The sequence below is a fragment of the Chelonia mydas genome, chromosome 9 (genome assembly GCF_015237465.2).
Source record: "Chelonia mydas isolate rCheMyd1 chromosome 9, rCheMyd1.pri.v2, whole genome shotgun sequence".
In the NCBI taxonomy this organism is placed as follows: Eukaryota; Metazoa; Chordata; order Testudines; family Cheloniidae; genus Chelonia; species Chelonia mydas.
Genome location: NC_057855.1, coordinates 21,175,960 through 21,201,859, shown reverse-complemented (window position 1 = coordinate 21,201,859; position 25,900 = coordinate 21,175,960). Strand labels below are relative to the sequence as shown.

Genomic DNA, 25,900 nt, shown 5'->3' with positions numbered 1-25,900 from the left:
GTGCCCAGTGATACCAATGGGAGCTTTGCCACTTATGGAAGTGGGTGAAGGGACAACCTCATAATCTCCATTGAACTTCCCTGGAGGCTGAGGGGCAATAATCTAAAATATGCATTGATTCTTTCATTTGGAGCTATCATGCCCAGCTAGTTTAAAATTCTTCTCTGAGTTTCCACACTCACTCTCTAACTGTATCACTCTGGTGGTGGTTATGCACTGAATGTATGATTCTAACATTCTCTGTTCTAATTTGTTCTTTGATTAATCTTACTAAAAAATTGCCTATTTGTCCACTGTGGTAAAGAGAGGCATAAGAGTTTTAAGATGTAATTTTAAAATAGTGTTCAATGAAGCTTGTCAAAATCAACAGTGTTACCTTTACTACTTCACACTTTTTAAAAAAATAAACTCTGTAACTAATGTAGAAGTCAGATACAGGACCTCATGAAAACAATTCAGTGCAGAATGTTAGGCTTTTCCCTAGACAATTGGAAATGAATCTCTGTTCCTAAGGCCATTTTAAACTTCAGGAAAATGTTTGAGACCAGTGGTGCTCAGCCAGGGGCAGGTGTACACCTGGGGTACACAGAGGTCTTCCAGAAGGTACATCAACTCATCTAGATATTTGCCTAGTTTTACAACAGGCTACATAAAAAGCACTAGCGAAGTCAATACAAACTAAAATTTCATACAGACAATGACTTATTTATACTGCTCTATATTACCATACACTGAAATGTAAGTACAATATTTATATTCCAATTGATTTGTTTTATAATTGTATGGTAAAAATGAGAAAGTAAGCAATTTTTCAGTAGTAATGTGCCTGACATTTTGTATTTTTATATCTGATTTTGTAAGTGACTAGTTTTTAAGTGAAGTGAGACCTGGGGAAGGCAAGACAAAACAGACTCCTGAAAGGGCTATAGTAGTCTGGAAATGTTGAGAACCACTGCTCTAAACCTCACCCATACATCAGCTTAATCCCAGAAGCCTCAGGATGTCTGTCCTTTATTAACAAAACTTAACCCTGTGGAGAAATGGGTCACTCTGAACAAAATACAAATTTAGGGATAATGAGGGAGTTAGATTTAGGCTTTTTCCACTGTGGGCAATTCTAGTAATTCATTGGCAAACTACAACAAAATGTGATTGCTATGAAAAATCTCTTTGGTAGGAGAAAGTAATTATTTAAGCCATTGCTCCTGAGGGAAAAATGAGGATAAGGCAAGGCTGGAATTTGATTGGAAGCCATATTCAGTTTCCCATTGTAAGAGTTTTATTTTGAATGAACAAACCTGTGGCTGTTTTGAAGACAAAGGCTCTCCTGTGCTGACATGGAATCTCTTCAGCTGCTTACAGTGAATTCTTTTAAAAATACTTTCAAAAGGAAGGTAGTTTTTGTTTCTAGTCTCACTACAAGAATTTCACTTTCAAGGCCCTTTATAACCCATCAGTGCCCTACCTATCATCTCTCATTCACTGAGATATTGATTCCTGCCTCCGATCTGCCAATATTGCCAGCTTCCATTGCCTGCTTTTTCCCATGCTGCCCCTCAGGCTTTGGAGAAGCTCTTCGTAAACATCAGCAAAGTTACCTCAAGTCATTACTCTCCTTTGCTGTGGTGCCTACAAAATGGACAATGGTTTGGTTATTGGTGTGCTGAAACCTTAGCCTAATACTATCTCATTGTTTCTTTGTACTCCCCCATCCATCTGTCTTAGTCATTGTTTGTCTCTAGTGTTATACTTAGTTTGGAAGCTCTTTGTGGCAAGGACCAACTTTTTGTTCTGTGTTTGTACGTAACCAACCACAGCGGGGTCCTGGTCAATGAATAGGGCTCCTAGATGCTATGATAATACAAATAAGTTAAAAGTACATTTCAAAGGTTGGACATCATGTAGCCATTTTGGACAGGCCTATTTTATTCACGCTAATACATTGGACATATCATTATTTTGTGTTTATACTGTGGTAGTACACATCAGTCCCATTGTTCTAGGCACTGTATAAGTGCATATGAAGACGCTATTCATGCCTCAAAGAGCTTATGATAATTTTTCCTTTAACTCCAATTTAGGATTCATCCAAATCAGTGCTCAGTCAAATCTTGAAGTGATTATTAACTTTAAATTGACTTCTGTGTAATGTAAGGAGAGGAGGGCCTTTCTCTGTAAGCTGCATCTCTGCTTCTACAAATATGTATTTTTAAAAAGTAGCTCTGGAATCAATTAACATATAAAAAGGTCTTGCAGGCTGCGGTGTAGGCAGTAAATGACAGTCTCTTATCTGGTGCAAATTAAGTACTTGTTATCAGATTACCAGCCACTACTAGTATAATCAAGAAGGGTACATGTAAAGCAGCAGCCAGTGAAGTATGGACTGAACCTTTTTTGGCTCTTGGCTGTTTTGAATGCTAAAGGGAAATTATCAAGGCTGGAAGGTCTAAAATTAGACTAGCTTTGATTGATTTCAGATAGGCACAATACGCTGCTAGTCTGCTCTGCCTGCCAGCTCTTCTTATGAAGGTTACCAGCTGGCAGACAAATGCACAAACAGCCAGCAGGAATCTTGTTTATTTATCTAGCATGTTTGGAGTGAATGGCACTTTCTGAATAAGACCCTTGGTCAGAGCTGGTTACAATCTAATTTAGGCTAATAAGGAGAAATGGTATTAAGCTACAAGAAGGAGGGGAAACAGAAACCTGCTGTTTGGAGAGCACTAGTCACACACAACTTGGGTTATTTCATTTTGCGGTTTTGGGTGGTGGGTTTGTTGAATGGGCATTTCTGTATATTTACAGGAGGGTCCAGCATATGGGAGCAGATAGTGATAGCTGAGGTTGGTGAGGAAGAAAGGAAATGTCAGCAGGGGAATGAAAGAGGCTGGCCCAGGAGCTGGTGTGTGGCCTAGCTGAAAAGCTGGGATAACTTTTTAACACAACTCTCTCCTACATTTCTCAACAGCTGGAATCGTGTGTTTAAAAGTTAATTTTTAGGGAAGGTTAGATTTTTGGGTATGTAAGGTCACTTTAACGTGTGAGTACAGCATATTGCAGGCCTGGATAATATTCCCTATGCAGACAGAGATGATTTGATTTAAAGTTCTAAATTTCCATACTAAATTGCAGCTCAAAGGAATTTTTATGGCCAAGTTTATTCACCCTACCTCCATTCCTACTGGCAGGTGTAACTACAATACAATATTTATTATAAAATCCATGTTTATTACAGTGAAGATTCACTTCGGTGACACAGATGAATTCTCATAAAAAGGTGTTTTTAAAAGCCTTGCTTTTATTTTCTATACTAGAGCTGAACTATGGATCTGGCATAAAGTGTATAACTTAAACCAGATCTCAACAGTTTCAGAGTGTTTTTTTTACTGCTATTTGATGTAGTGAAAACTTTAACAAGTTCCTGGGAGAGGAGCTCAATGTGTCACTAGTACACAATGATACGTAACCATCTCTAAGAACGGCAACTCCACACAATGCCAAAAGTGCAGCTAAATAAAAATGCCTGCGCAATCTGCATTTTTCTGTACAAATGAGAATACTGAGCCATATGGTCTTTTTAAAAGCAAGTTACAAAATTATGAAGCATAATCCAGAAGATAATTGAGCCGAATCAAAGTCGAATCAAAACCTTGACCTCAATGAGAATTGATTTGAGCCCTAAGGGTACATCTACACTGTGCAGTAAGTAGCCTGTGGGACTCAGGTTTGTAGACTCAGTGTTTCCAAGCCTACGCTTGAGCATCCACACTGCATTGTAAACCCATGCCTTCCAACTGTGTTGATGTGTCTATACTGCACTACACTGACCTGAGTCAAGCTGTTTCTGGAGGCATATCTGCCAGGGTTCCAAGCACCCTTGTAAGATACAGCCACTCTAGGGCATGATTCTTAGTGGATTTTGGAAAAATTTGTCTGTCCACCTGTTACATCCGACCAAGCCCTTTTTGAACCTACATAGTCCTACCAGCCAGAGTTGTTAACATGGATCCAAGCTTGGTGGAAGAACTTCTCCAGCTCACTCTCAGTGCCTATTTCAGAAATTAGAGCATCTGTGACACTGGGGGACACTTGGGTGGCAGTATTTGACCTGCTGGAGGCACCTCTTCCCCCTCCCCCCCCCCCCAGCTCTGATGCTGCTCATGCCTGTTGCCATAGCTGCACATTCCCTTTATGTAAACCACTTCTGGAGCAGGGCTACAAACACAGACTGGTGGAATCACATTGTCATGAGGATGTGGATGACTAGCAATGGCTCTATAACCTTTTTGCATAAAGAAGCAGACGTGTCTTGAGGTTTGCCCAGACCCTTCAATACCAGGACACAATGAGGAAGGCCATATTCAGCCACAAGTGGATTGCTGTAGCCATCTGGAAGTTAGCTACCCTAATCTGATATAGGTCTGTTGCTAACCAGTTTAGAGTTGGCAAGTCAACTGTGGGGGTTGTTGTGGGAGGTTTGTGAGGCAATTTGTGGTGTACCCAGAAGGGGTTGGCATTGCAAATATTCCTGAAATAAGTGCTGGCTTTGAGAGAAAAGGCTTTCTAAACTGGTCAGGGGCTGCTGATGGGGCTCATGCATCCAATAGTTCATCCTCTGCAAGGAGCACTAGACACAGATGGCAAGGGGTACAACATCATTATACAGCCCCATGTCAACTACAGAGGCAGATTTATAGACACGAACATGGGTTGCAGTGGCAGGGTGCATGATGCCAGGGTTTTACAGAGATCAGGACTTTACCTTCATTGACAAACAGGGATGTTATTCTCACTGAATGATGTTATAAATGGAGTCACCATCCTCACCCTGTATTTCCATGGCTAGGGCTATAGATTTATCAGGGAGGAGGGGAACAAAGGTCATGGATGTCATGATTTTTCTGTTTATTACCTTTTTTTCCTGTGTGAGATTTTCCCAAAGGCTGGGTCACTGGCTCAGTGTGGAGGGGAGACCTGAAGGGGGGGTTGGTTGTAGCACCACCGAGGTTTGCCCTCCCCATCTCCCTTGTGACAGGGGGTTGGGAAGGTCAAACCTGAGCAGAGCTAGGTCACAACACTGAGTGGGGGGCTAGGCCCAGCCCTAAGGGACAAGCGCTACAGGAGCCACCACTGCCTGGGGTGTGTGGGGGGTAGGCTTGCTCTCCAGTCTCCACCCCAGGACCTTCCCTCCTCTTGAGATGTGGTTAGGGGTATAGTGCTGGGGCAGAGGGTGGCTGGTGCCCCCGCACTGGGCAAATAGGGCATTTTTTTTTTAAATAAAAAATCAGGGAGAAGTCACAGTAAACAGTAACTCTTACTAAATTTAGTGACTGATCCATGATTTTTTATTAAAAAAAATGCTGTGACAAATTACAGCTCAAGTCATGACTTCTGAACCTGACTACAAAGGGCTTGGGAAAAGGAAGTTCAATTACCCATTCAGTAGCTGTAGGATGGTGGTTGAATGTGCATTTGGCAGATTGAAATTCCATTGGCTGGGCTTTCAGAACCATTATCAATGCTACCTGTGTTGTTGTAGGCTGTGGCATTCTGGGCCTCTGGGAGGACAAAGGAGAAACTGTCAACCAAGACTAGATTCAAGCAACTCCTGGATTTCCGAACTGGCATGCACAGCCAGAAAGTGCATCTGTCATAACTAGGGCTGCATGCCCATGTACAGCAGAAATGATGGATGCTTTGTGCACCTACATAACAGGTTTACTTGATCCCATGCAGCAGGAGGGAAGTGGTATTTGTAATTGAGCTGTCCAACAGGACAGGGGCTTGAAATATAAACTGGATTATAGGATTAACTATGGGAATTCTAGTTCACACGGCTGTGTCAGGGACTTCTTAATTTTTCCTTCGATCCCAGGGAAGCTATCAAAGTTGAGGGTCTTCACAACAAACTATTAACCTAATCTTAATAGAAGCTCGCTTTGGTTGGACCTCAGTCCTGCCCATCTTCTGTGTTTCAATCTTGTACATCACAAAAATACATGTAGGAAGGAATGGTCCACACCTAAGTCCAATTCCTAGGCTGTGTATGATACAGTTAGAGACTATATCCTCTACCGAATTGACACTAGACATTAGGTCTTCTTTTAACTTTCTACCTCTTTAAATTTTACAGTGAAGCAAGGAGAGAGAGTTTCTTCCTTACTTCACATTCTAGTTACCTTGCATCTTTTTAGAAGAGTTAAAGATGGTGGCAAGACTGGTTTTACTGCCCTGTATAGGTTTATCCTTTCTATCCCATTATAGATTTGTCAAACCTGAAAGCTCTCATGCAATTCCACCAACCCCTCTGCAGTAAAACAAACTGAAGGATGTCAATATTTAATATTCTGTTATACCAGAACAATTGCACATTTTGACCATGCCGTCTTTGGTGTTACTCACTTAATTGTTATAAAAGTTTTAACAGTTGACAGTGACATTTTGTTAATATACTGAGTTATTTGCTAATAACAAGTGTTCAGAGTTCTAAGTTTCAAATGTAAGATTCACAACTGGAGATATTTATTCATGTTAAATTAACATATGGATATTGCCATTTAGGATAGTGCAGTATATCCTACAATGAGCAAGGATGGCCAAGCTTTGTGATTCAGAGGGCTGTACTGGCAACTGACTTACATATTTTACATAAAATCCTTATGCACACAGAGGAACAAACAGTTTACTTGTATTTACCAGAAATTTTGCTGAATAAATTCATATTACATCTTCCATTCAAAGATCTTAAAGCACTTTCCAAGCAAATCTAGCCTAACAACTCTTCTGTTAAGAAGATAAACGTCTTTTACAGGAGAGGAAGCTACAGAAAGTCTGGCAGGATCAGGAACAGAACCCATCGCTCTTGACTCCTCATCTTGCATCTTAACCTCAAGACAATCATGTGGATATACCTGCAGTTTCAGCTTGCACTCACATTGCAGAAGTCATAGGGAGAAGGCAGCAGGAGAACATCTGAAAAATTTGCAGGCCTTGTGTTGTGACACCTTCATCAGGAGTTTGATTTTACTAAATCTGATCCTCATCAGCAGTTTGTATAGCACACACACTTATTTATGGGTAAGAGAGGTTTACGTGCACAGCCTTTTACATTCACAAGACTACATGAATGTCTACAATTAGTTCAACAGTTCATTACATTTATTTCTGGCAGGATAGTTTTTCTCCTCAAGAGAGTACAATGATTGCATTTATTAATGCATATGCTTATTGTGTCATCATATCAGAACCCTCCCCACCAGTGGCATCCTGGGAGATATGGAGTTCCTCTAGCATCTCAGCCAGACTGATTCGTGGAGCACCTTCATCATCTGTGTCACTTTCCACTGGAATTTTTGAATCTAAAAAACCAAAAGAAACACCAAATAAGGAAATAATAGCTCCAAGAAATTTCATAGCTTAAAGCAATGAATACACCCTGTCACTTTCATACAGGCTGCTGCATTATAGACCAATCCTTCCTACAACTGTTTTTCCCCCAAATTAGACTTCCACACCGATCCTACCTTTGTTGCAAATACAAAACATGAACACACAGTAATCAAAGGCTGTAAAATACCTGTTGACATTATGACCTCAAGCAATATGCATTCTTCTAAGTGTATGTCACTTTACCCTGAGCATTCAAATCCTTCTGAATTACCAGAAGCTAAATAAAATCTGAAGTCACAAGTGTTTTGACTTACCTTTATAAATATTGACATTCCTTCTAATTGCCTCATCTTCTTCAAGATCTTCAAGGAAGTCCTGGTACTGCCTAAAAAAGCAACAAACTCAATTGAATACATTAACTCTTCTCTTTTCCTTTAGAATTATGCAAACTCTGGAGTCTGGCAGGCTAGCAGCCCAGTGGAATCATGCCAGATAACTATTTAGGCCAATCCTAGAGGTGAAACTCTACTGCAGGTAAAACCCCAATGGGGATGGGCAGGGAGAGACTTACTCAGAAAACTTCTGGAGTTGACAAGTGTTCTTGTTTTTATTACACACAGAATACATTTTGTAGAAGCTGCAGCTGTGTGCTTCAAGCACAGATTAAAAATTAAAAAACATGAAGAGCGGCTTATATTTCTATGGGTGCTGTGGGGACCACTGAACAAATGGCAGAACCCTAGCTCCATCCCCCAAATCCCAAGTTGCCTGAATGTATTCAAAAACAAGACAGAAACTTTAGAGTTGGGGGAGAAGGATAGGCATGACTCACTGACCACTGCCCTTCTACTTGCATGGGTTTAAGGCACTTATTTTATGTCTTGAGCATGCGGTCAGCACTTAAATAACTGCTCTACATCTCACTTCTTTGCTCCTCTCAAGGGCCATCAAGTGTAAGGAAGCATTGCACACCAAGAAATGATTACAGAATTTGGTCCCTCAGACATATGCTCTTTTAACATCCCCATATTTGTAATTCAGTCTTCGGGTAGCTTATAGTATGCCACTAATATTCTGTAGCTTTTACATTCCAATTTAACTCTGATCTTTTGCTTCCATTTTCCAGTCAGCTAGACATTAGAGTTAGTCAGCTGTTGTATACAATTTGTTACTGAACATACCAATGACAAACATTTCCTCTCCCTTGCAGATGTCTCTTTAGACAGCTTAATGTCTAATTGGTTGCCCACAGACATGTGGTCTGTGACCCTACTCACTAATGATTCCAGTTTTAAGTCTTTGTAGTCCATGCTTATACTGTGTAATCTTTAGTAATGGCTGTAAGATTGTGGGCAAAATTCAAGAAAGTTTTACTATATTGTCTCAAATATCAATCTCCCCTGCAATTTCACAAAGCAGTCAAAAGTGGGATGAGATTTCACTCTAAGCACTCAGGGCTAAATTGTGTCTTTAAGGCACTTCCTGCAGTAGGGAGCAGTGAAGAGGTATACCTCTCCCTAGAATGCAGGGAGACCAGACCTGCTAAGCCATCTTCTGATAATGGTGAGCATGCACTCCCCCTTACGGAGTGCCAGTTATACCTGCCTGTGTGGAAGAAGAGGAGGAGTGGTGTCTCCACTTATTCTGGATATTCTTTAGACCTGAGCATGAACTAAATCTAGTACCATTATCAGGAGAGATTGAGAAATGCTGCCCATTACTGGACCCCGCACAGATGGTTCAAGGGGAAGAGTTACTGAGCAGAAACCAAACCTTTCGTCATCTGTATCCATGCCTTCTCTGTCCCTTTCCAGCTCTTTCAGTTTCCAGTTCCTGCGACGCTGGCGTTTAGTACGGTCATAACTCTTCTTTATTAAAACCTACATAGAAGATATCATTTTAGACCAACTTTCAGAAAAACACTAACATTCTTTGATCTATGAAACAAGGAATTGTACTGCATTGTGGATTCTGTAATATAATAATTGGTCACAAGAGGGCAGCAATGGAAAGCTGTATAGGATAAAGGACTGAGTCAGGCACTTCATTGAGCCTGAATAGTGAAGTTCTCACACTATTTGTATGACAAGCTCTATGTAAAGGGCTCCCAAAGTCCTTTCCAAGCTATATATGTGTACTACAGATCCAGAAGAGCAGAAGGGATAACTGTGATCATCTAATTTGACCTTCTGCATAACACAGGCTACAGGACTTCCTTGAATTAATTCCTGTTTGAGCTAAGGCACATCTTTAAGAAAGCCAATCAAAACAGGGAAAATTTAAACAGCCAGAATATAATTTCCAAAACTGGAATTTGACCAGGATGTTGGTGCTAATACCTCATTTCCCCAGATTTTTAAGCTAGGACTACAACATACATTTTATAGACCACAACGTTCTCATCTTCAATTATGCACAAGAAACAAACTTCTCTACAAGGAGACGACTCTAGGACCTTACCACATCAGGAACATTGTGTGGGTTCATCTTATTTGCAAATTCGTCATTGAGGTTACAATTGGCCAAGTCAAATCTAAAAGGAAGATATTTACAACACACTTAATAGCTTGAATACTTAACCTTTCATGTTTTATACTTCCAAGAAGAAACAAACATGGTATAATTACAATTTTATAGTTCACACAAAAGAGAGATAAAATACTTCCAAAAAGTAGTAATGATACACAACAGGGAAGAAAATCCACGTACTAAGTATCCTTGATAAACAAGTTAAACTCTTTACATTACAAGGTATCTAATATGATGTATCTATCTAACACACACTGACAGCGATCAAGTACATTACATGCTATCAAGCTGCAGAGCATACCCTTCCACCTGTTCCGTTGTCTCCATCCCCTCTTGACTTCTGACACATTCCAGCATACTTGGTCTTTGAACATGTCCCTACCGTGGCATCTTAAAAACCCTCCCAAGCCTCTCCATGTCTAAGCAGTATGTTTGTCATATGTGCACTATACACTCATTGCTTTGATTCTGACTGCTAGCTGACTGACCCCATTCCACTCTGGCTTTTGTCCCTCTCTGCCATTGAGACTTCTCTCATTAAGGTCACCAATGACCTCTTCCTGGCCATGACAAAGGGCCTCTTCTCCACCCTCAAATTTTTCTGCAACTTCTAATTTTGAAAATTAGAACAGTTCACAATTCTGTTGTGAAAGCATGAGCCGAATCCAGATCAGCTTCCCACAGTTGTGATAGCTCTTCAGTGCTAACCATAGCAAAAAGTGGAAAAACTAATTAGATACAATTCTGAACACGCACAGGCAGTAGTACTGAGTCAAAAAGTGCCATTTTTACAAGTTTTGGTTTAGACCAGGGGTTCTCAAGCTTCATTGCACTGTGATCCCCCTTCTGACAACAAAAATTACTACACGACCCCAGGAGAAGGAACTGAAGCCTTAGCCCTGCCACCCTAGGTGGGCTGGGGGGGAAGCCAAAGCCCAAGTCTTCAGCCCCTGGCAGGGGGCTTGTAACCTGTGCTCCACTGCCCAGGGCTGAAGCTGAAGTCAGAGCAGTGCCACTCAGGGTTTGGGCTTTGGCCCTGGGCCCCAGCAAGTCTAATGCCAGCCCTGGTGACTCCATTAAAACGGGATCGCAACCCACACTGGGGTCCTGATCCACAGTTTGAGAACTGCTGGTTTAAACAGACACTTTAAAAAACAGAAGCCACCTCTTCTCCTACCAGCCCAAAACCCTTTTCCAAAATGACAGAATTACAAGATCTTTCCTGTCTCCCATGTCCTGTAACTTTGGGGTCAGTGTTACAGGAAGTTGAGATTTTATTAACCTGCAAAATCTGTCTCAGTCAATCAAATATTGATTGAAAATAGCATATATCATACAAACCCCAAGACTAGGTCTCCAGGATTTAGAAGGTGCCCCAAGTGAGTGCGGCAGAAATACTGATTATCTGTATTCATCTCTGAGGTTTTCTGTACCCAGGCTTCAGCAAGAGTGTGCTTGAAAAATGGAAACAAAAATTTTTGTAATGAGATGGAGAGTTTCATTTTCCGCTGCATAATTAAAAACACTTCTATTGCTGTACTATGTACCATTTGATATTGCATCAGTAATACTGGCTTTCTGTATCCAGCTTATATTTCCATTTTCTTATTGTTAATGATTGTCTTTTTACTGAAGACAAACAAATGGAAACAATGGGAAATTTTCACAGATTCCATTTAGATTTCCTCCTATAAATATGATCACAAAGATTGTTTTTATTTCATTATGTACCATATAGAGTTGTTGGATCAATATTATTTGGTAAGGAAATATAAAAAACGTAGAGCAGCAAACCAAAGGCTAAGCATTGTTACATAGAAGTCTCTGTGTAGGACAAAAGTGCCAAGCCACAGTCTTGTGTTATTAAGGAAGAACAACTGCTACAAGATCTGTAATAAAAAACTATTAAGAGAGGTGAATTGACTTCTGAACACCAGTCTCTAGTACTAATTTGACCTAGGCATTCAGGTGGAATATTTGTCAAGATATTTATCAAATATGGTTCATTTAGTTATAAATAATCTTAGCTGGTATACACAATCCTCTTAAGTGTTGGGCTGCATAAAATGCTTCATTATGAAATTGTGACCTAAAATATTAACCTAAGAGTAAGAAGCTTATAACAATCAAATTTTAATTTAATGTTGAAGCGCAATAATTTCTGAAAAGGGAATTCATATGATGTGTATGCAATTCCCAATGAATGAGAACGATGTATTGCAACTTTCTTAGGGGAAAGCTTCACCAGCTAACAATAGTCAGAACATTTTGGGCTATATTTGGAAAAACGTGCAGTGTGCTTTGTAACACTGAGTGAGCCAAAACAGAATCCCAGACAAGGAACCCGGTTTCCAAAGTGTTCAATAAGGCAAATAAACTCTTACTTTGTTTGATCTCATCCCTGCACCTGCACCTTGTTTTCTCTCTTGGACCCTGGTGATATCTATTACAATGAACTCCTCCAACTGCTTTGGATGGAACAAGCTATTGAAAGGGTGACGCCAGAAAGTGTTTCCATCAATGTCAGCAACTGAAAGGGCAAATACAGACCTTTGTGGGCACAGGAAAATTGCTTTCGGACTCAATATACATTATTAAGCCAAAAATCAAGGCAACTTCCAAATGATCAGTGATATTACACTTCAACAGAGTAGAAGCATTGAGGCCAGGTGTACACTATAAACTACTGGTGATGTAGCATTGTCAAAATCAGGGTGTGATCTGACTGACAAGAGTCCCTAGTGTAGATGCAGTTATACAGTACCAGCAAAACTTTACTTTTGCCAGTATAGCTTATTTTGTTGGGAAGGGAAGACTGGAATAAGCTACACCCACACTAGGAGTGCTTCGCTGGTAAAATATACTGGTACTGCTATTCCCATGAAGCGCTCCTAGTGCAAACCTGGCCTGAGTCACATGTCAGTTTGCATTCTGTATCTCCATCTTAATTCTAAAGGAATATGCCTGTGATAGACTAAGGCCTGGTCTACACTTAAAGTCACTTCTAACCAACACACCTGTGCTGGCAAAACCCCTAACGTAGACAGTTTAATTCTGGTATAAATGACACCGGCAATACAAGAACTCAACTATCAGAGCTGGCTGGTAGAGCTATAACAATAAACCCTTTCTAAAGTAGACACAGCTTACATGGCACAGCAAAGTGACAAAAGCAAAATATCATCCAGACAGCCTCTGCAATTCTTTAATTTGTGGTACATTTTGTATACAATAGTAGAGAATTCAGGGGCTAAGATTAATTTCTTAGTTTGCCATTAATTTGTTTGGCGGTGAGAAAACTGATTTAATCTTTCAAAATTAAGGTCTGAAACACAAGATGTGCATCAGGAAAACATTCAGTAAGAATAATGCTGTTCTCACATTAGCCATGCCATCAGGGGCTCGTTCACCTGCACATCTACCAATGTGATATATGCCATCATGTGCCAGCAATGCTCCTCTGCCATGTACATTGGCCAAACCGGACAGTCTCTACGCAAAAGAATAAATGGACACAATCTGACATCAGGAATCATAACATTCAAAAACCGGTAGGAAGAGAACACTTCAACCTACCTGGCCACTCAGTAAATGACTTAAGGGTGGCAATTTTGCAAGAGAAAAGCTTGAAAAACAGACTCCAACGAGAAACTGCTGAGCTTGACTTAATATGCAAGCTAGATACCATTAACCTGGGTTTGAATAGAGACTGGGAGTGGCTGGGTCATTACACATATTGAATCTATTTAACCATGTTAAGTATCCTCACACCTTCTTGTCAACTGGCTAAATGGGCCATCTTGATCATTACTACAAAAGTTTCTCTCCTGCTGATAATAGCTCATCTTAATTAATTAGCTCATACAGAGTGTGTGTGTGTGTGTGCGCGCGCTTACTATATGTTCCATTCTATGTATCCGATGAAGTGGGCCGTAGCCCACGAAAGCTTATGCTCTAATAAATTTGTTAGTCTCTAAGGTGCCACAAGTACTCCTGTTCTTTTTGCAGATACAGACTAACACAGCTGCTACTCTGAAACAGAAGAATTACTACTAGACAACAGGATTAACACTCAAGGGGAAATAACGAACAACAGCTCCCCTCCCCCAACTTACTCTGCAGAGTGTTGGGATCAATGAGGTGGACAGTACTTGTTACTCTGATGCACACACAAATCTGGCTCATATTCCCAAGGCTCTGTGCCAGTTTTGGAGACAGACATACAACATTGTCCTGTGCAGCAACAGACAAAATTTCACACATTTGTTTTCTTGTTTTTAGTTATATTCAGATTTTTAGCAAAGTACTAAAACTTGTTTAAACAAGTCCTTAAATTGAGTTTGAGAACAACCACTATCACCATTCAACATAGATGCTATGAACAAACAACTGGGGGTGGGGGGTAGATGAGGGGAAATCTAATTGTACAATACTGCATGGCTGAGAAGTGAGTTTCTAACGTTCCCATGGCAAATCTTTGACAATTGGTAAGAAAGTAGCTTTTTAGTTACAGCGCAAAGCCATTTCCCCCCCAACCTTCAGTTGAACAAAGGAGGAAGACACTGTCCATCTGCATAGTGCACTTTGCATGGTTCTCCTACTTAGCAGAAAGTTTTGGATATTTCTGTAAACTTGAGGAAAGGTAAGGTTGTACCATATTAAGGCTTCTTCAGGGATCACTCTTTACTTTTTCGGGGATTAACATTAATTGTTTTCTCACGGTATAAAGTACTGATAAGAAGTCAGTAGTGTGGGTCTCTGTCTCGTAAATTAGCAAAAATGCTCAAAGGTGGAAAAGATGTTTTACACTAACTATAGTACATATTCAGCGGGGCTCAATTTGTGAGCAGCAATACTTTTCTTAACTACCCAAATGACTAGGCTATAAATACTGGATACATTTTTAGGCAAATTGTCTAAAATATACAGACCTCAATTATCTACAGATAACCACCCTCATTAATATAAATATTGTAGTAATACCCAAAGGGGCTAATCAAAATCTCATTAAAGCCCCACTGTGCTAGACTCACTATAAACACACACCAAGACTGTCCCTGCTCGGAAGAGCTTTTCACACTTGGTGCAGTTATTTTTTTAAACTTGCCCAGAAGTTTATATTTTGCCTATATTTTGCTTCTCCAGCTACTGGACTGAGACAAACCCACATGACACCCTGACAACCACTACCACTGCTAATGGTCATCTTCATTTGGGTCCAGCAAACTTTCAACATGTAAATCAAAGAAGTGTATGTTTTCAGTGCATTGGAATATGTATTTACCTTAATATTTAAAGGTGTTATTACATAAGTGCTACTCTACCAGAACCCTCTCTAAAGCCAGCAAAAAAGCATTTTTACGTGTTAAGCAATACAGAACAGAGGTGCAGTTTGAAGGTTATAGGTAAATCTACTTTTCAGTGAAATGAGCCAAAAACCCAGTTTGCAAGATCTTTGAAAGCGAACAGGGAAATTCTCAAGCCATTATCTCTCTCAAACACTTCACACGATTGTACACCAAACTTTTCAGTCAAATTCTACCATGGGATGAAATTTGGCATGTAAATTTTGAGGTGGATTGGTTTTGCATTTGACGTAATTATACAGATATGTTGCACATTGGGCTTGTAAGTGCTGGTTTCAGCCAGAAGTTTGGAGAAACAAGCACTCTACCCCCTTCCAAAAGGATTCTGAGCATGCTTTAAAATACTTTCCAAACTAATGGACTGCTTGATGACAGCTTTTTTTCCACTAAGAACGCATTTACCTTAAAAGATCTTGTTTAAAAAAAAAAAAAAATCCTGACTCATCATGATCAAAAATGTAAATTAAAGCCACTGTAAATTGGTAATATATTTTATTCCTTTAAAAAAAAAATAAATAAAAAAAGAAAGCTACCTTACATACTGGAACAATCTCCACAGAGAAAGTGCTTTTGTAATTGTAGGCATTGCTATGAATATCATGTGAAATCAAACGCTGGGATGATTTTGATCTAAAAAGCATAAGTAAAACTTTAAAGGAGCAAAATGAGGCATCAGAAATATACAGACGGTAATTCATTCTCTCAGCACAAAATATCGTAGTAGAAAGACTTGCAAATATATAGCTTCATATCACAAGAAAACTAGGAATAACATGGAAAACAGGACAATGGACAAAAGGGTTAGTTCCATGATGTCTCAGCTGATGGAGAAAATTGGAGACTTTGGGGCTGGTAGCTTCACTTTGTTGTAATTACAAAAGACTCATTGCATCTAAGAACTGCTGATTCTGCACTTCACATACAATTTTCAAAATAAAGGATCAGCAAAGTAATTTTCCAACAGCTCTTGAATATCCGAGTTAGAATGTAATAAACTATGGCAAAATACCTGGAAGGAACTGTACACTGAAGAAAGTCTACCATCTTCTGGGCATGTTGCTTTGAACCATAATAGAAATCCAGGCCATCTTAAAGAAAATACAGCTACATGAAGATACTATATTGTACTTTAAATGGGTATTTTTCACCATAAAACAGGCTATATCTAAGTCATACCTCTCAGCAACCAATGTGCACAAAAATGGAATACTAGTACTTATATTTCAATTACTTCAGTCATTTTTACATAAAGATTACTGGCAAGCCACTTCACTTACCATGAATCTCTTTGATCCGAAGAGTATTTTGATGAAGCCTGTGTTTTAAAATCAATTGTTCCAAATAGTAGAAAGTTTTTTTGTGCAGAGTCTAAAGTTAAAAAGTCAAATCTATGTTAGATTATGAAAATGTAACAACCTTCAAGTTATCTGCAAATGCATCAACAGGGTAACCATGAACATGGAACGATCAACTGAAGCAGAAATAAAATAAATAGTTCTTATATAGTGCTTTTTATCAGTAGCTCTCCAAGCACTTTACAAAGGAGGTCAGTATCATTATCCCAAAATTACAAATGGGGAAACTGAATAAGCTTAGACACTGAATGAAGTCTTTATTACAAGAGAACTACTGAAAATTTACCATACATGTACGTAAATGCGCAAGCAACTGCTCTATTTATGCCTTTCTGTGTTGCTTTTAAACCTCTATTTCTTATTTACTCTTATTTCTTGTTTCTGTAATATTGATTTTTTCAATACATCGGATCCTAAACAATTATAACTAACCCATCCTTCTAATTCTAATGGGATTAAATTTAACTGATATTATAAAACTGAAATGATTTAAAAAAACAAATTCAACTAGCCCCATGAGCTACATGGCACTAAAATTGTAATATGCACCCATTCACTTCCTTTTCTCAAGTGGTGAACTTGAATACTAGTTAAAGAAATGCAAATATGGACATTTTAAAAAACCAAGCTATTCAAATGTTTAGTTTATATATCTGATCACCTTATCAAACACTGCACAGCTTAAAGATTATTGCCTAGGAAGTGTGTTTTCCATCACTTTAGAAGCAAAACAGTTTCAGCAGGATGCAAACTGCCAGCAGGCAGTCCGCTAAGAACAAGATTATTTAGACTAGTCAAGTCTTAGGCAGACCTGAAAGGAATCACAAAAGGACTGTACAAAACTAAGGCTATGTCTATCACACTGCAGCTGGGAGCATGCCTGCCAGTTCGGGTAGACATAGACGCTAATATGTGGACATTGTGGCACTGGCTAGTTGGCGGAGAACAAGCCCACTCTCCCCCCCAGGTCCATACTTGTGTGGCTGGACTGGACTGATGATGAAACATCTACGCAGCTATTAATTAGCATGCTAGCTTGAGTGGATTTAGCATGTCTGTATACCTGGTTGGAAGGCCCAGTTCCAGCTGCAGTGTAGACATACCCATTAGTGTCTGAGCAATAGAATGACTGAAGTTGGCTGTTGGTCAAAGCAAAATATTGGGGTAAAATAAAACACTTCCTGCTGCTTTTTCCTAGCAAAAAGTGAAATAGTCACAAATGCAGTTAAAAAGTCTCAGAAATTTTTCAAGTATATTAAGTGTCCTAAACATTAATTTCAAGTGGGAAAAAATCAAAAAAACACATTCTTAAAAAATGATATCAGGTCTTATTTTAATAAAGCACATTTTACAGTCTTACATTACAAGGTTTTAGAATTTTTACATAAGGCAAAGGTGCATCCTCTAGAGAATCTCTGCATATTGGTAGGACTTAGCAAGACAGCATCAGTTACATTTTCATGTTTAGAAGGTTACCTTTGCAACCAAAATGACTAGAAAATCATATTTTTTAATTAAAAGCCAGTGGCTCTCCAGATGAGCAGTGAGTTGCAGTGAAGTTTAAGAAAAGCAAAAATTGAAGAATTCATGACAACCTGTGACAGCATTACAAATAACCTGCCCTAACAATGACATATTAAATGCCCCGCAGACAGGTGCAAAATAAAACATATCAGAAAGTGCAACTTAGATGCTCAGACACTCACTATATCTGAATTAGTTTTAGACTTATGGAAAAAAAAAAGATGTAGGTGTTAGCTCACCGTATGGCTGGGGCCAAAAAAGGAAACAAGAGGTCAGCTAATGTTAGGAGGAGGCTGGAGAATAAGGAAAATATTTCAATACCACTATATTATAGGTGGGGCTGGTAGCTTCACTTAAGATTGCCCAGAACTTCCCATTTTAAGACCCTGTTTTTAGCTACTTCTAATTTCGCTGATCTTTACTATTTGGGCTGAAACTTCCATGCCAAGAGCCTGCCTCTGGCTGATATATTTTTATTTTTTAATGTCAGCCAAAAGGGTTCAGTCATTTTTGAAAACAAGGCAATGGAAAAAATAGTTTTGCAATGTTAAAGAAATTCTGGTGACCTTTTCTTTGAAAAGCTCTGGTGGCCCCATACTTTGGAGCATATGTACAAGGCTGGCAACCTTAATTCTGATATTTCCTAAATACCTTATTGACTTCGCAACTTTAAAAATGTTCCTTAAACATTTTTGTGTGCACAATATACTATATATGCATGAGATTGATGGTTCATGTTCACTTTAAGTTCTGATGCTCACCCTTTTAGGCCAGGAAACAGATCTTCTCATCCCTTCCCCCAAGGCCAGGTGAGCTGGAATCAGAGGAGCAGGGTTTTCTTCCTCCTTTCCTTATAGGTGGGTGAGGGTAAGTAGCTATCATCATCTCTACATGCCTTTTCCATAATCCAGGCCCTCCATCCAAGCATGTCAATATTGCATATTGCCTGACACATGAAGATGCATACCAGAGAGGCAGATCGGGAAGGGTGTTTACTTGTCTATATGAGACCCCTCTCCCAGCTACTGGCTTGTGGTTCACTGGGATGCACAGGCTTAAATGTTTTGGATAAGAGGAGAGCAAGAGTTCCTAACAGATTGATTAGTTTAGAAAAAAGATGACCAAAAGGCGATACAGAAAAGCACAAAGAAGGCTAGTGAAGCATCTGCCGTTACTTTAATTGGGATACAGCGTGAAGGGGCCATTAATGTTCATGCCTCAGAGAACAGACTGGCTGGGGCGAGGGAAAGATTTCCACCTTATGTTTGCAGGCTGTATTCCTGTATTGGCCAGATGCATTTGAGAAGCTTATGCTTCAAAAGAAGGCATTCAGTATTGGTCACCTGACCGGTTACTGAACTAGATGGATACTGAAGAACATTACTATTGTTTTTACCTTTTGTCTGACCTGAACCACCGCTTTCCAGAAATCCTTAGCTTCAACTCTATGACAGTCATCACACATTTGAGGCTGAACTACATACTCCACCACAAACACTTGTTGAAGGATTGCTCCATTCATCACCTGCAGAATCAAATTTAAGAATGATTACAAATTTTCTTTCTTCTGGTTGAAGATGGTGCCATTTTATAGTTTACATCACTGATGCAAATATTCAACCAAAAATTAGTATATTATAGTTCAAAGTAACTGGTATGGTAAGATTACTTGACAGCCATTGTTATGCTATGCATGAAGGTTGGCAGTACTATTCATGGAATATAAATGTTATGCTTTTATGAAGGCCTCAATTTTCCAAATAATTACTCAGAAAAATGGAGAAAATCATATTTTAAAAAACAAGATAAAAAAAGTTGCCTGTCTTCAGAAATTATTATTATAAACCTGTCTCTTTAGGTGGTTGAATCTTTCATTAACTTCTCTGCCTGCATAGGGTTACCTTTCCTCCCTGCAGCTGAGAAAGCAAAATGCCTTCCTCAGGTCACTGTCAATACTGCTCCATTTGTGGGCTTTAGGCACACCGAAATCAGCATCTTCCTCCAAGACAAGCAAATAACCTCTGGAACATTCTTGGCCTCCACCAGCCAACAGAGAATTGCCTTTCTGTACGCTACTGTATTTGTCGCCTAAAATAGTACTTAGAAAAAAAACCTATAAGAGGTGCAATGGATCTCAATTACCTCTTTTTGGACTGTCAGCTTTATTTTAAGTCTCCTGGAATGTGGTTCAGTCCAAACAAAGCTTGCTTCGATCAGCCGCACCTGTCGGTAGAAACAGAGGATTATTCATTATCCTCTAGTTGAGAACCTGTCAGACTCTCTAACATGCATGTTTAAAGCATGAAAAGTTAACCATTAAGAACACAAGTTTCAGGTAACGAGTTACAAAGTACACCATCAGCAACTGAGGACTGGAAGACATCTAAGAAACATGTTTAGCAGTACAACAAACCCAATCAATATTATTCATGCTACACCTCCACATAATTAGATAGAAGGAATTTTTTCAATCTAAAACCACCGACAGAAATACTACTACAGCCATTTGTGCTTTCGCTGCAAGTTGTCAAGTAACAAACTGCCAGTTACTTAAACAATGAAAAAAGGCTTACTGAAATGGTTACTGCGCGCTACTGTAAATTTAACCGAAGTAAATAAGATAGAGTGGTCTATTTCCGAGTCCTGACTGCAATGTGATAGCACAAGACCAACCAATATCTGGTAACACTAACATGGATTGTCAAATGCATAATATATCTGTTTAGTTTAATAGCGGAAATTCATTTTGATAACTAAATGCTTTCTTTAGGGATGTGTTTTGTTTGTATTAGCCAGATCTAGCTCCAAACTCTGGGTGAAATCCTGGCCTTGCTAAAGTCAATGGGAGTTTTACTATTGATTTCAATGAGGTCAGGATTTCAGCCTCCACCTTTAACATAAATCAACTGATACAAGGTAGTGGTCAATGTGACTGACTACCCAGAAAGTTCTAAAGTCTATACAAGTTAATCAGATCTTATTTTATACAGCGCAAATGCAATTCAGTGACTAACCTTACTAAGCGAAGCTTTGATTTTTTTAAGACACAAAGTTAGAAGTTCTCTCGATTCTAAGGCACACTGAACCCAAGTTCCTGGAGGCTGAAGGTATCTGAGATAAAGGAAAACTTTCAATGATTTAAATTATTCAGAGATCACTATTTATTTCAAACATTATTAGGTTTAGAAAAAGAAAATGTTTACCATAGACCCCAAACCGGTACTTCCATAATAAATCATTAAGATCCATGTACTTCAGAGGTACAGTACTTGAACTTTTCCCCAACTCTGACCCACCCACTTTTTCCTTCAGAAACTACTTAATCAGTCTACTTTTTTCCTACATGTGGCTCCACATCCCAAAATTAATACTGCTTCAGCAAAAGAAAAGCCTTAAAATAATTCAAAACAAAAACAAAAAAACAGATAAGGTCAAAACAGACATTTGCATTCTATGAATATAAACTTGGTCATTTCCAACCATTGCTTATGATGTTAATGAAAAATATCACAAATTAAACATTTTAGTGACATATTAGCCTAAAACCTACGATGTAATCACACCATACCTCTCACACTGTTTGCAGAAGTGAACGGTGACTTGTTTGGGGATTCCTTCTGTGATATCCACCTGAGTTCGTAAACATGCCACGCACATGTTCGCAGGGTTTGGTGTGATTGGGATGCCACACTGGCAGCACAGGCTTGAGTAAATGAAGCAGAATTAACAAATGAAAAATAAACACCATACTTGGGGGGACTCAGAGGAACAAAGGCAGAGAAAAATGTTGTGACAGAAGGAAAAAGGCCTGCTTGCCAGCCAGGACACACACCAATGCATCCTGTCACTGTGCACTTTGTCTGGTAGGTTGTATGGGTTTGGCCTGAAATGAAGACCCAGATCCCCCCAGGGTGTCAGTGACCAATGGCCAACCCAGCTCAAGCCACCGGTGGAAAGAGACGCCTGTACTGGCTGCGCTGGGGAAGGATTCCCGACTCGTGGTGCGTCTCCACCGACTCCCCTCGCAGGGAACTTCAGAGACGTCGGAGCTTCCATTTCCTGCCCTCCCCGCTATGGGTTCCGGCGACCCGGCCGGGGCCTCCCAAGAAGACCGGGCACTTCGCTCCAGTCCTACCCAACCCGACCCCATAACACCCTCGCGGGCCCCACCCGTCCGGCGGGCAGCGCCAGGCCCGTGTCACTTACATGTTGCCCTGGCTGGGGGCCACCGGCGCCTTCATGTACTCCATGTCCGGCCACACGGCTCCTGGGAGGGCGGAGAGCAGGGTCAGCGCGCGCTCGGGGCACCCTGGTGGCAGGGCGGCGAGGTACCCGCAGGGCTCCCCCTCCCGGGCCTGCAGACGGGTCTCTCTCCGCGCACACAGGCGGAGGGCGCGAGGCTACGGTAGGCCCGCGGCCCCTGGGCGGCGTGTGCGGGCCGACAAGGGCTGAGTGCCCGGGCAGCCCACAAGGAGACACGTGTCGTGTCAGGCCAGGCCAGGCCAGGCCGGGCCGGGCCGGGCCGGGCCAGTCCCACTGCGCCGCCGCCCACCCCTTCCCGCCGAGTCGGTGACAGGGCCGGTCCCGCGCCCCTCTCCCACCCGGCGGCGCGAGGGACCCTTTTCTCACTAGCACCCGCTACCCCGTGGGCGCTCTGCGCTCGGCCCTTCCCAGCTCAGCTTCGACTTCCGGGTTCCTTCCGGCAGAGCACCGGCCGGAGCCGAAGTCCCGCGAGAACAGGGCGTAGGCGGGGACGGTGGTTGTTTACCTCAAGCCAGGTTGAGCGGACCCGCCCTTGCGGTTTCTTAGCCAATCCGCGGCCGCGGAGCGCGGGGTTAACGCTTAGGGGCCGCGTTCAGAGCCGCTAGCCCGCGTCCCGCCCCGGCTCGGGGAGTCTGAGAGAGAAACCCCATGCTCGCCTTTGCCATGGTGTTCCTGTAGAGGTGGCTGGCATCCTCCATCCCTCTGAGTGTGCCCTGCTGATGAAGTCCTCGCGCTCCCGGATCTTATGCAGATGAGCCACCTCCTCCTGCAGCTCTTCCCTGCGGGACTCCACCAATACACCCCTCTCACCTGTGGTGGTTCCCCCTGCCTGGCTTTTGTCAGTAGGGATGTGCAGGTCCTATTCCTAGCAAGTCAAGACCAGAGTCTGGACAGAAACCTCCAGGGTCAGGATGCCTGGCTTGTGGGGGGCTCCAGATGTGCAGGAGATGGTGGTGGTGGCGGCAACATGCCACTTTCCTCCTGGGGTAGGGTACTTCCCTATAGAGTATCTGAAAGTTAAGGAAACAAAAGCAACACCCAATCCTAACTTGCTGTCTCCCATAGCTGGCTGCCTTCCTGCTGCCATTGTCTTACCAGCCCCAGGCAGCCTGTATGCTTTTTAAAGATTGGGCCCCACACACAGCTCATCCACTCTAATCACTACCCTATCCAATCAGAAGCTGCATTGCTCTCATTTCAAAGGACCCCTTGCTAGGAAGCAGGGGCTGACACACCTAACTTGATGGCAAGTTCCCAGCACAGAAAGTGCTTCTCTTTTGCCCCCCCCGCCCCAAAAGTTGATCAATAATACAATAGAAGTGCCCCAGAGATACTATCCAGCAGCTTAACTTCCTTAATCTCCCAGCTGTCTTTGTCTCACCAGCCACTTGTCTAGCAGTGCAGAAACTAGGGGCCTGGACTATTAGATAAGTTAAGGCTAATATAAAAATAAGTAGAAACAAATGTTTACAGTACACAAGTTTCATAAAATCGCAGATCAATCTCTGTTCCTCTATATATTGTGGGTCTGATCATGGAAGTTCCTGAGCACTTCCTGCAAGTGCTGAAGTCCCTCCACTCCCACTGATTTCATCTGGGCATTGAATGGGCTCAGCACATTTTAGGATTGGGCCCTGTAGAAGTAATGGATACCTAGGTAACTTATTTCAGAGAGGTAGCCATGTTGGTCTGTATCAGCAAAAACAACGAGGAGTCCTTGTGGCACCTTAGAGACTAACAAATTTATTTGGGCATGAACTTTCGTGACCTTATGCCCAAATAAATTTGTTAGTCTCTAAGGTGCCACAAGGACTGCTTGTTGTTTTTTCTAGGTAACTTAGTGTTACCAAGTACACCAGGACAAAAATGTCTCATTGTTATTCTGGTGTACAGCTTTGCCCTTGGAAGTTCCTTCTTAGGAAGTGTTGATTTCCACTCTGTAATTTCAGATGGACTGAGGCAAGAGCTAGGGAGTCTGTAAGGCCAGGGAGAAGGAAGTTTTAGTGATCTATACAGGAGGTGAGCAGGGGTTGGATGACTACAGTCTTAGATAGTCTGTAATGGCAGTCAGACAGGTCAGTGATTGCCTGTCAGAATAGGTGGAACTAAAGCCTATTGCACTATTTGTGGTGCACACCTGACAACATTTTCCGGCTTCCCCCAGAGTTAATCTTGAAGGGTTTATAAAATGCACCAGTTCCAAGTGTTCCTTTTTTTAGTTAAGGATCTTCTCCAGGTTCCCCACCAGGACTTGTCAGCTCTTCCAGCACTAATCATCTTGCTCTGAGGGTGGCTATTGGTCTTTTGGAGTCTTGCTGCAATTAACTAGCTGAGTACAAATGCTTGCCACAAAAGTCTGAAGCTGAAATCACTTGAGGCCCTCTGTACCACTTAAATCCCATATTGGGGACAGAGGGAGAGGCTCCAGTAGAATGAATTCATAGAGGATGCCTTCTGTGTGTTGTAGGAGTTATTGCATAGCTCTCTAGTGTGTTTGGGGGGAACACAGCAAGAGGAATATGTTGGCAGACCATCAATCCTATCACATGGATCCAGTGGCCCTAATATCCTGTGCACATGGTGAGTAATGTACTGGGGCATTGGTTGCAGATACTGTTCTAAACCACATGGTGGAGTACATGTTGTGGAATGGGAAGAGCTGCACTGGCTCCATGTTGTTCATTTCAATCTCCCAAGTGTTATCAACTCAGATCTTACTGTGAGTCTTGCAATATTTGGTGTTTACCTTGAAGTGCCAGCTCTTGGCGACAAGTGATTAGATGAGAATCTCAGCTTTCATTTAAAAAGAAAAGTAAACTTCTAACTCTCACGGATAAAGAGGAGTCTGAAAACGTGAGCCAAGTGAACCCTAAAGACTCAAGCCAGGTCTGTACTAGAAAAAAATTTGCAGGTATAGCTGTACCACAAATCTGTCCAGTATAGATGCAGTTTATATTGTTGGAGTCTTTTTGCCAGCATAGCTTCTACTGGTTCCCTAAGTGTAAAAAGTTATACTGGCCAAAGAGTGCTTTTGGTTGTGTAACTGCATCTATATTAGGGCACTTGCTGGTATAGAAATGTTGAAAAAAAAACCAGTCATACCTAGCGCACATTACTGTACTGGCAAAAGTTTCTAGTTTAGACTTGGTTCGAATGCTTGGCGCTAGCAGTACTGCTAAACATATTTCACCAGCATATAGCTTCCTTTCTGCGGTTAATGTGATTATACCCTAAATGAGGTGCTCCTAAAATATTTTGTTGCACATACTTAGTGGTTCATTTGCAAATATAAGCAGAGTCAGGATGAGCTCTACCCTGACATCTGGTGGCGAGTCATGGTGGGTTGTGGAAAAGAACTTTAGGGGCTGATCTCATTTGCATAGGCACACCCACCCGCCAAGATGGTCACTTTGGCTGCTGTAGGAGCCCCAGTTTCTCTGTTACTGGGGCAGGAATAAACTGTTATTATACTGA

General features: G+C 41.2%; 1 protein-coding gene and 1 long non-coding RNA gene across 5 annotated transcripts in view; one reads left to right on the top strand and one right to left on the bottom strand.

The window, feature by feature from the left end:
* Positions 1 to 6,323: 6,323 nt before the first annotated feature.
* On the bottom strand, positions 6,324 to 23,516 carry NMD3 (NMD3 ribosome export adaptor). Of its 4 annotated transcripts, none has more exons than XM_043521964.1 (16): positions 23,083 to 23,516; positions 22,370 to 22,430; positions 21,732 to 21,866; positions 21,178 to 21,274; positions 20,306 to 20,386; positions 19,560 to 19,688; positions 16,562 to 16,652; positions 16,294 to 16,372; positions 15,818 to 15,914; positions 14,034 to 14,151; positions 12,303 to 12,448; positions 11,260 to 11,372; positions 9,850 to 9,922; positions 9,163 to 9,269; positions 7,704 to 7,774; positions 6,324 to 7,358 (listed from the first exon to the last, which is right to left on the bottom strand). In XM_043521964.1, the coding sequence occupies exons 2-16, from the start codon at positions 22,411 to 22,413 to the stop codon at positions 7,225 to 7,227; spliced, it is 1,515 nt and encodes a 504-aa protein (XP_043377899.1). In that variant the 5' UTR covers positions 22,414 to 22,430; positions 23,083 to 23,516; the 3' UTR covers positions 6,324 to 7,224. The 4 variants fall into 4 exon arrangements, with proteins under 4 accessions (XP_043377899.1, XP_037764507.1, XP_037764508.1 ...); XM_037908579.2 differs by lacking the exon at positions 23,083 to 23,516 and adding an exon at positions 22,793 to 22,974; XM_037908580.2 differs by lacking the exon at positions 23,083 to 23,516 and adding an exon at positions 22,806 to 22,903.
* Positions 23,460 to 25,900, top strand: part of LOC119567065 — a 39,753-nt gene continuing 37,312 nt past the window's right edge. The window contains exon 1 of the long non-coding RNA XR_005226780.2: positions 23,460 to 25,006. This is a non-coding gene — a long non-coding RNA (uncharacterized LOC119567065). The remainder of the gene's footprint in view (positions 25,007 to 25,900) is intronic.

Coding starts and splice junctions, on each gene's coding strand:
- NMD3 (XM_043521964.1), bottom strand. CDS start 22,413: ATGGAGTACATGAAGGCGCCGGTGGCCCCCAGCCAGGGCAACAT. Junction 21,275..21,731: donor TTCTGCAAACAGTGTGAGAG/GTATGGTGTGAT, acceptor CCTTTATCTCAG/ATACCTTCAGCCTCCAGGAA. Junction 9,923..11,259: donor CCTGGAGACCTAGTCTTGGG/GTTTGTATGATA, acceptor TCTTCCTTTTAG/ATTTGACTTGGCCAATTGTA.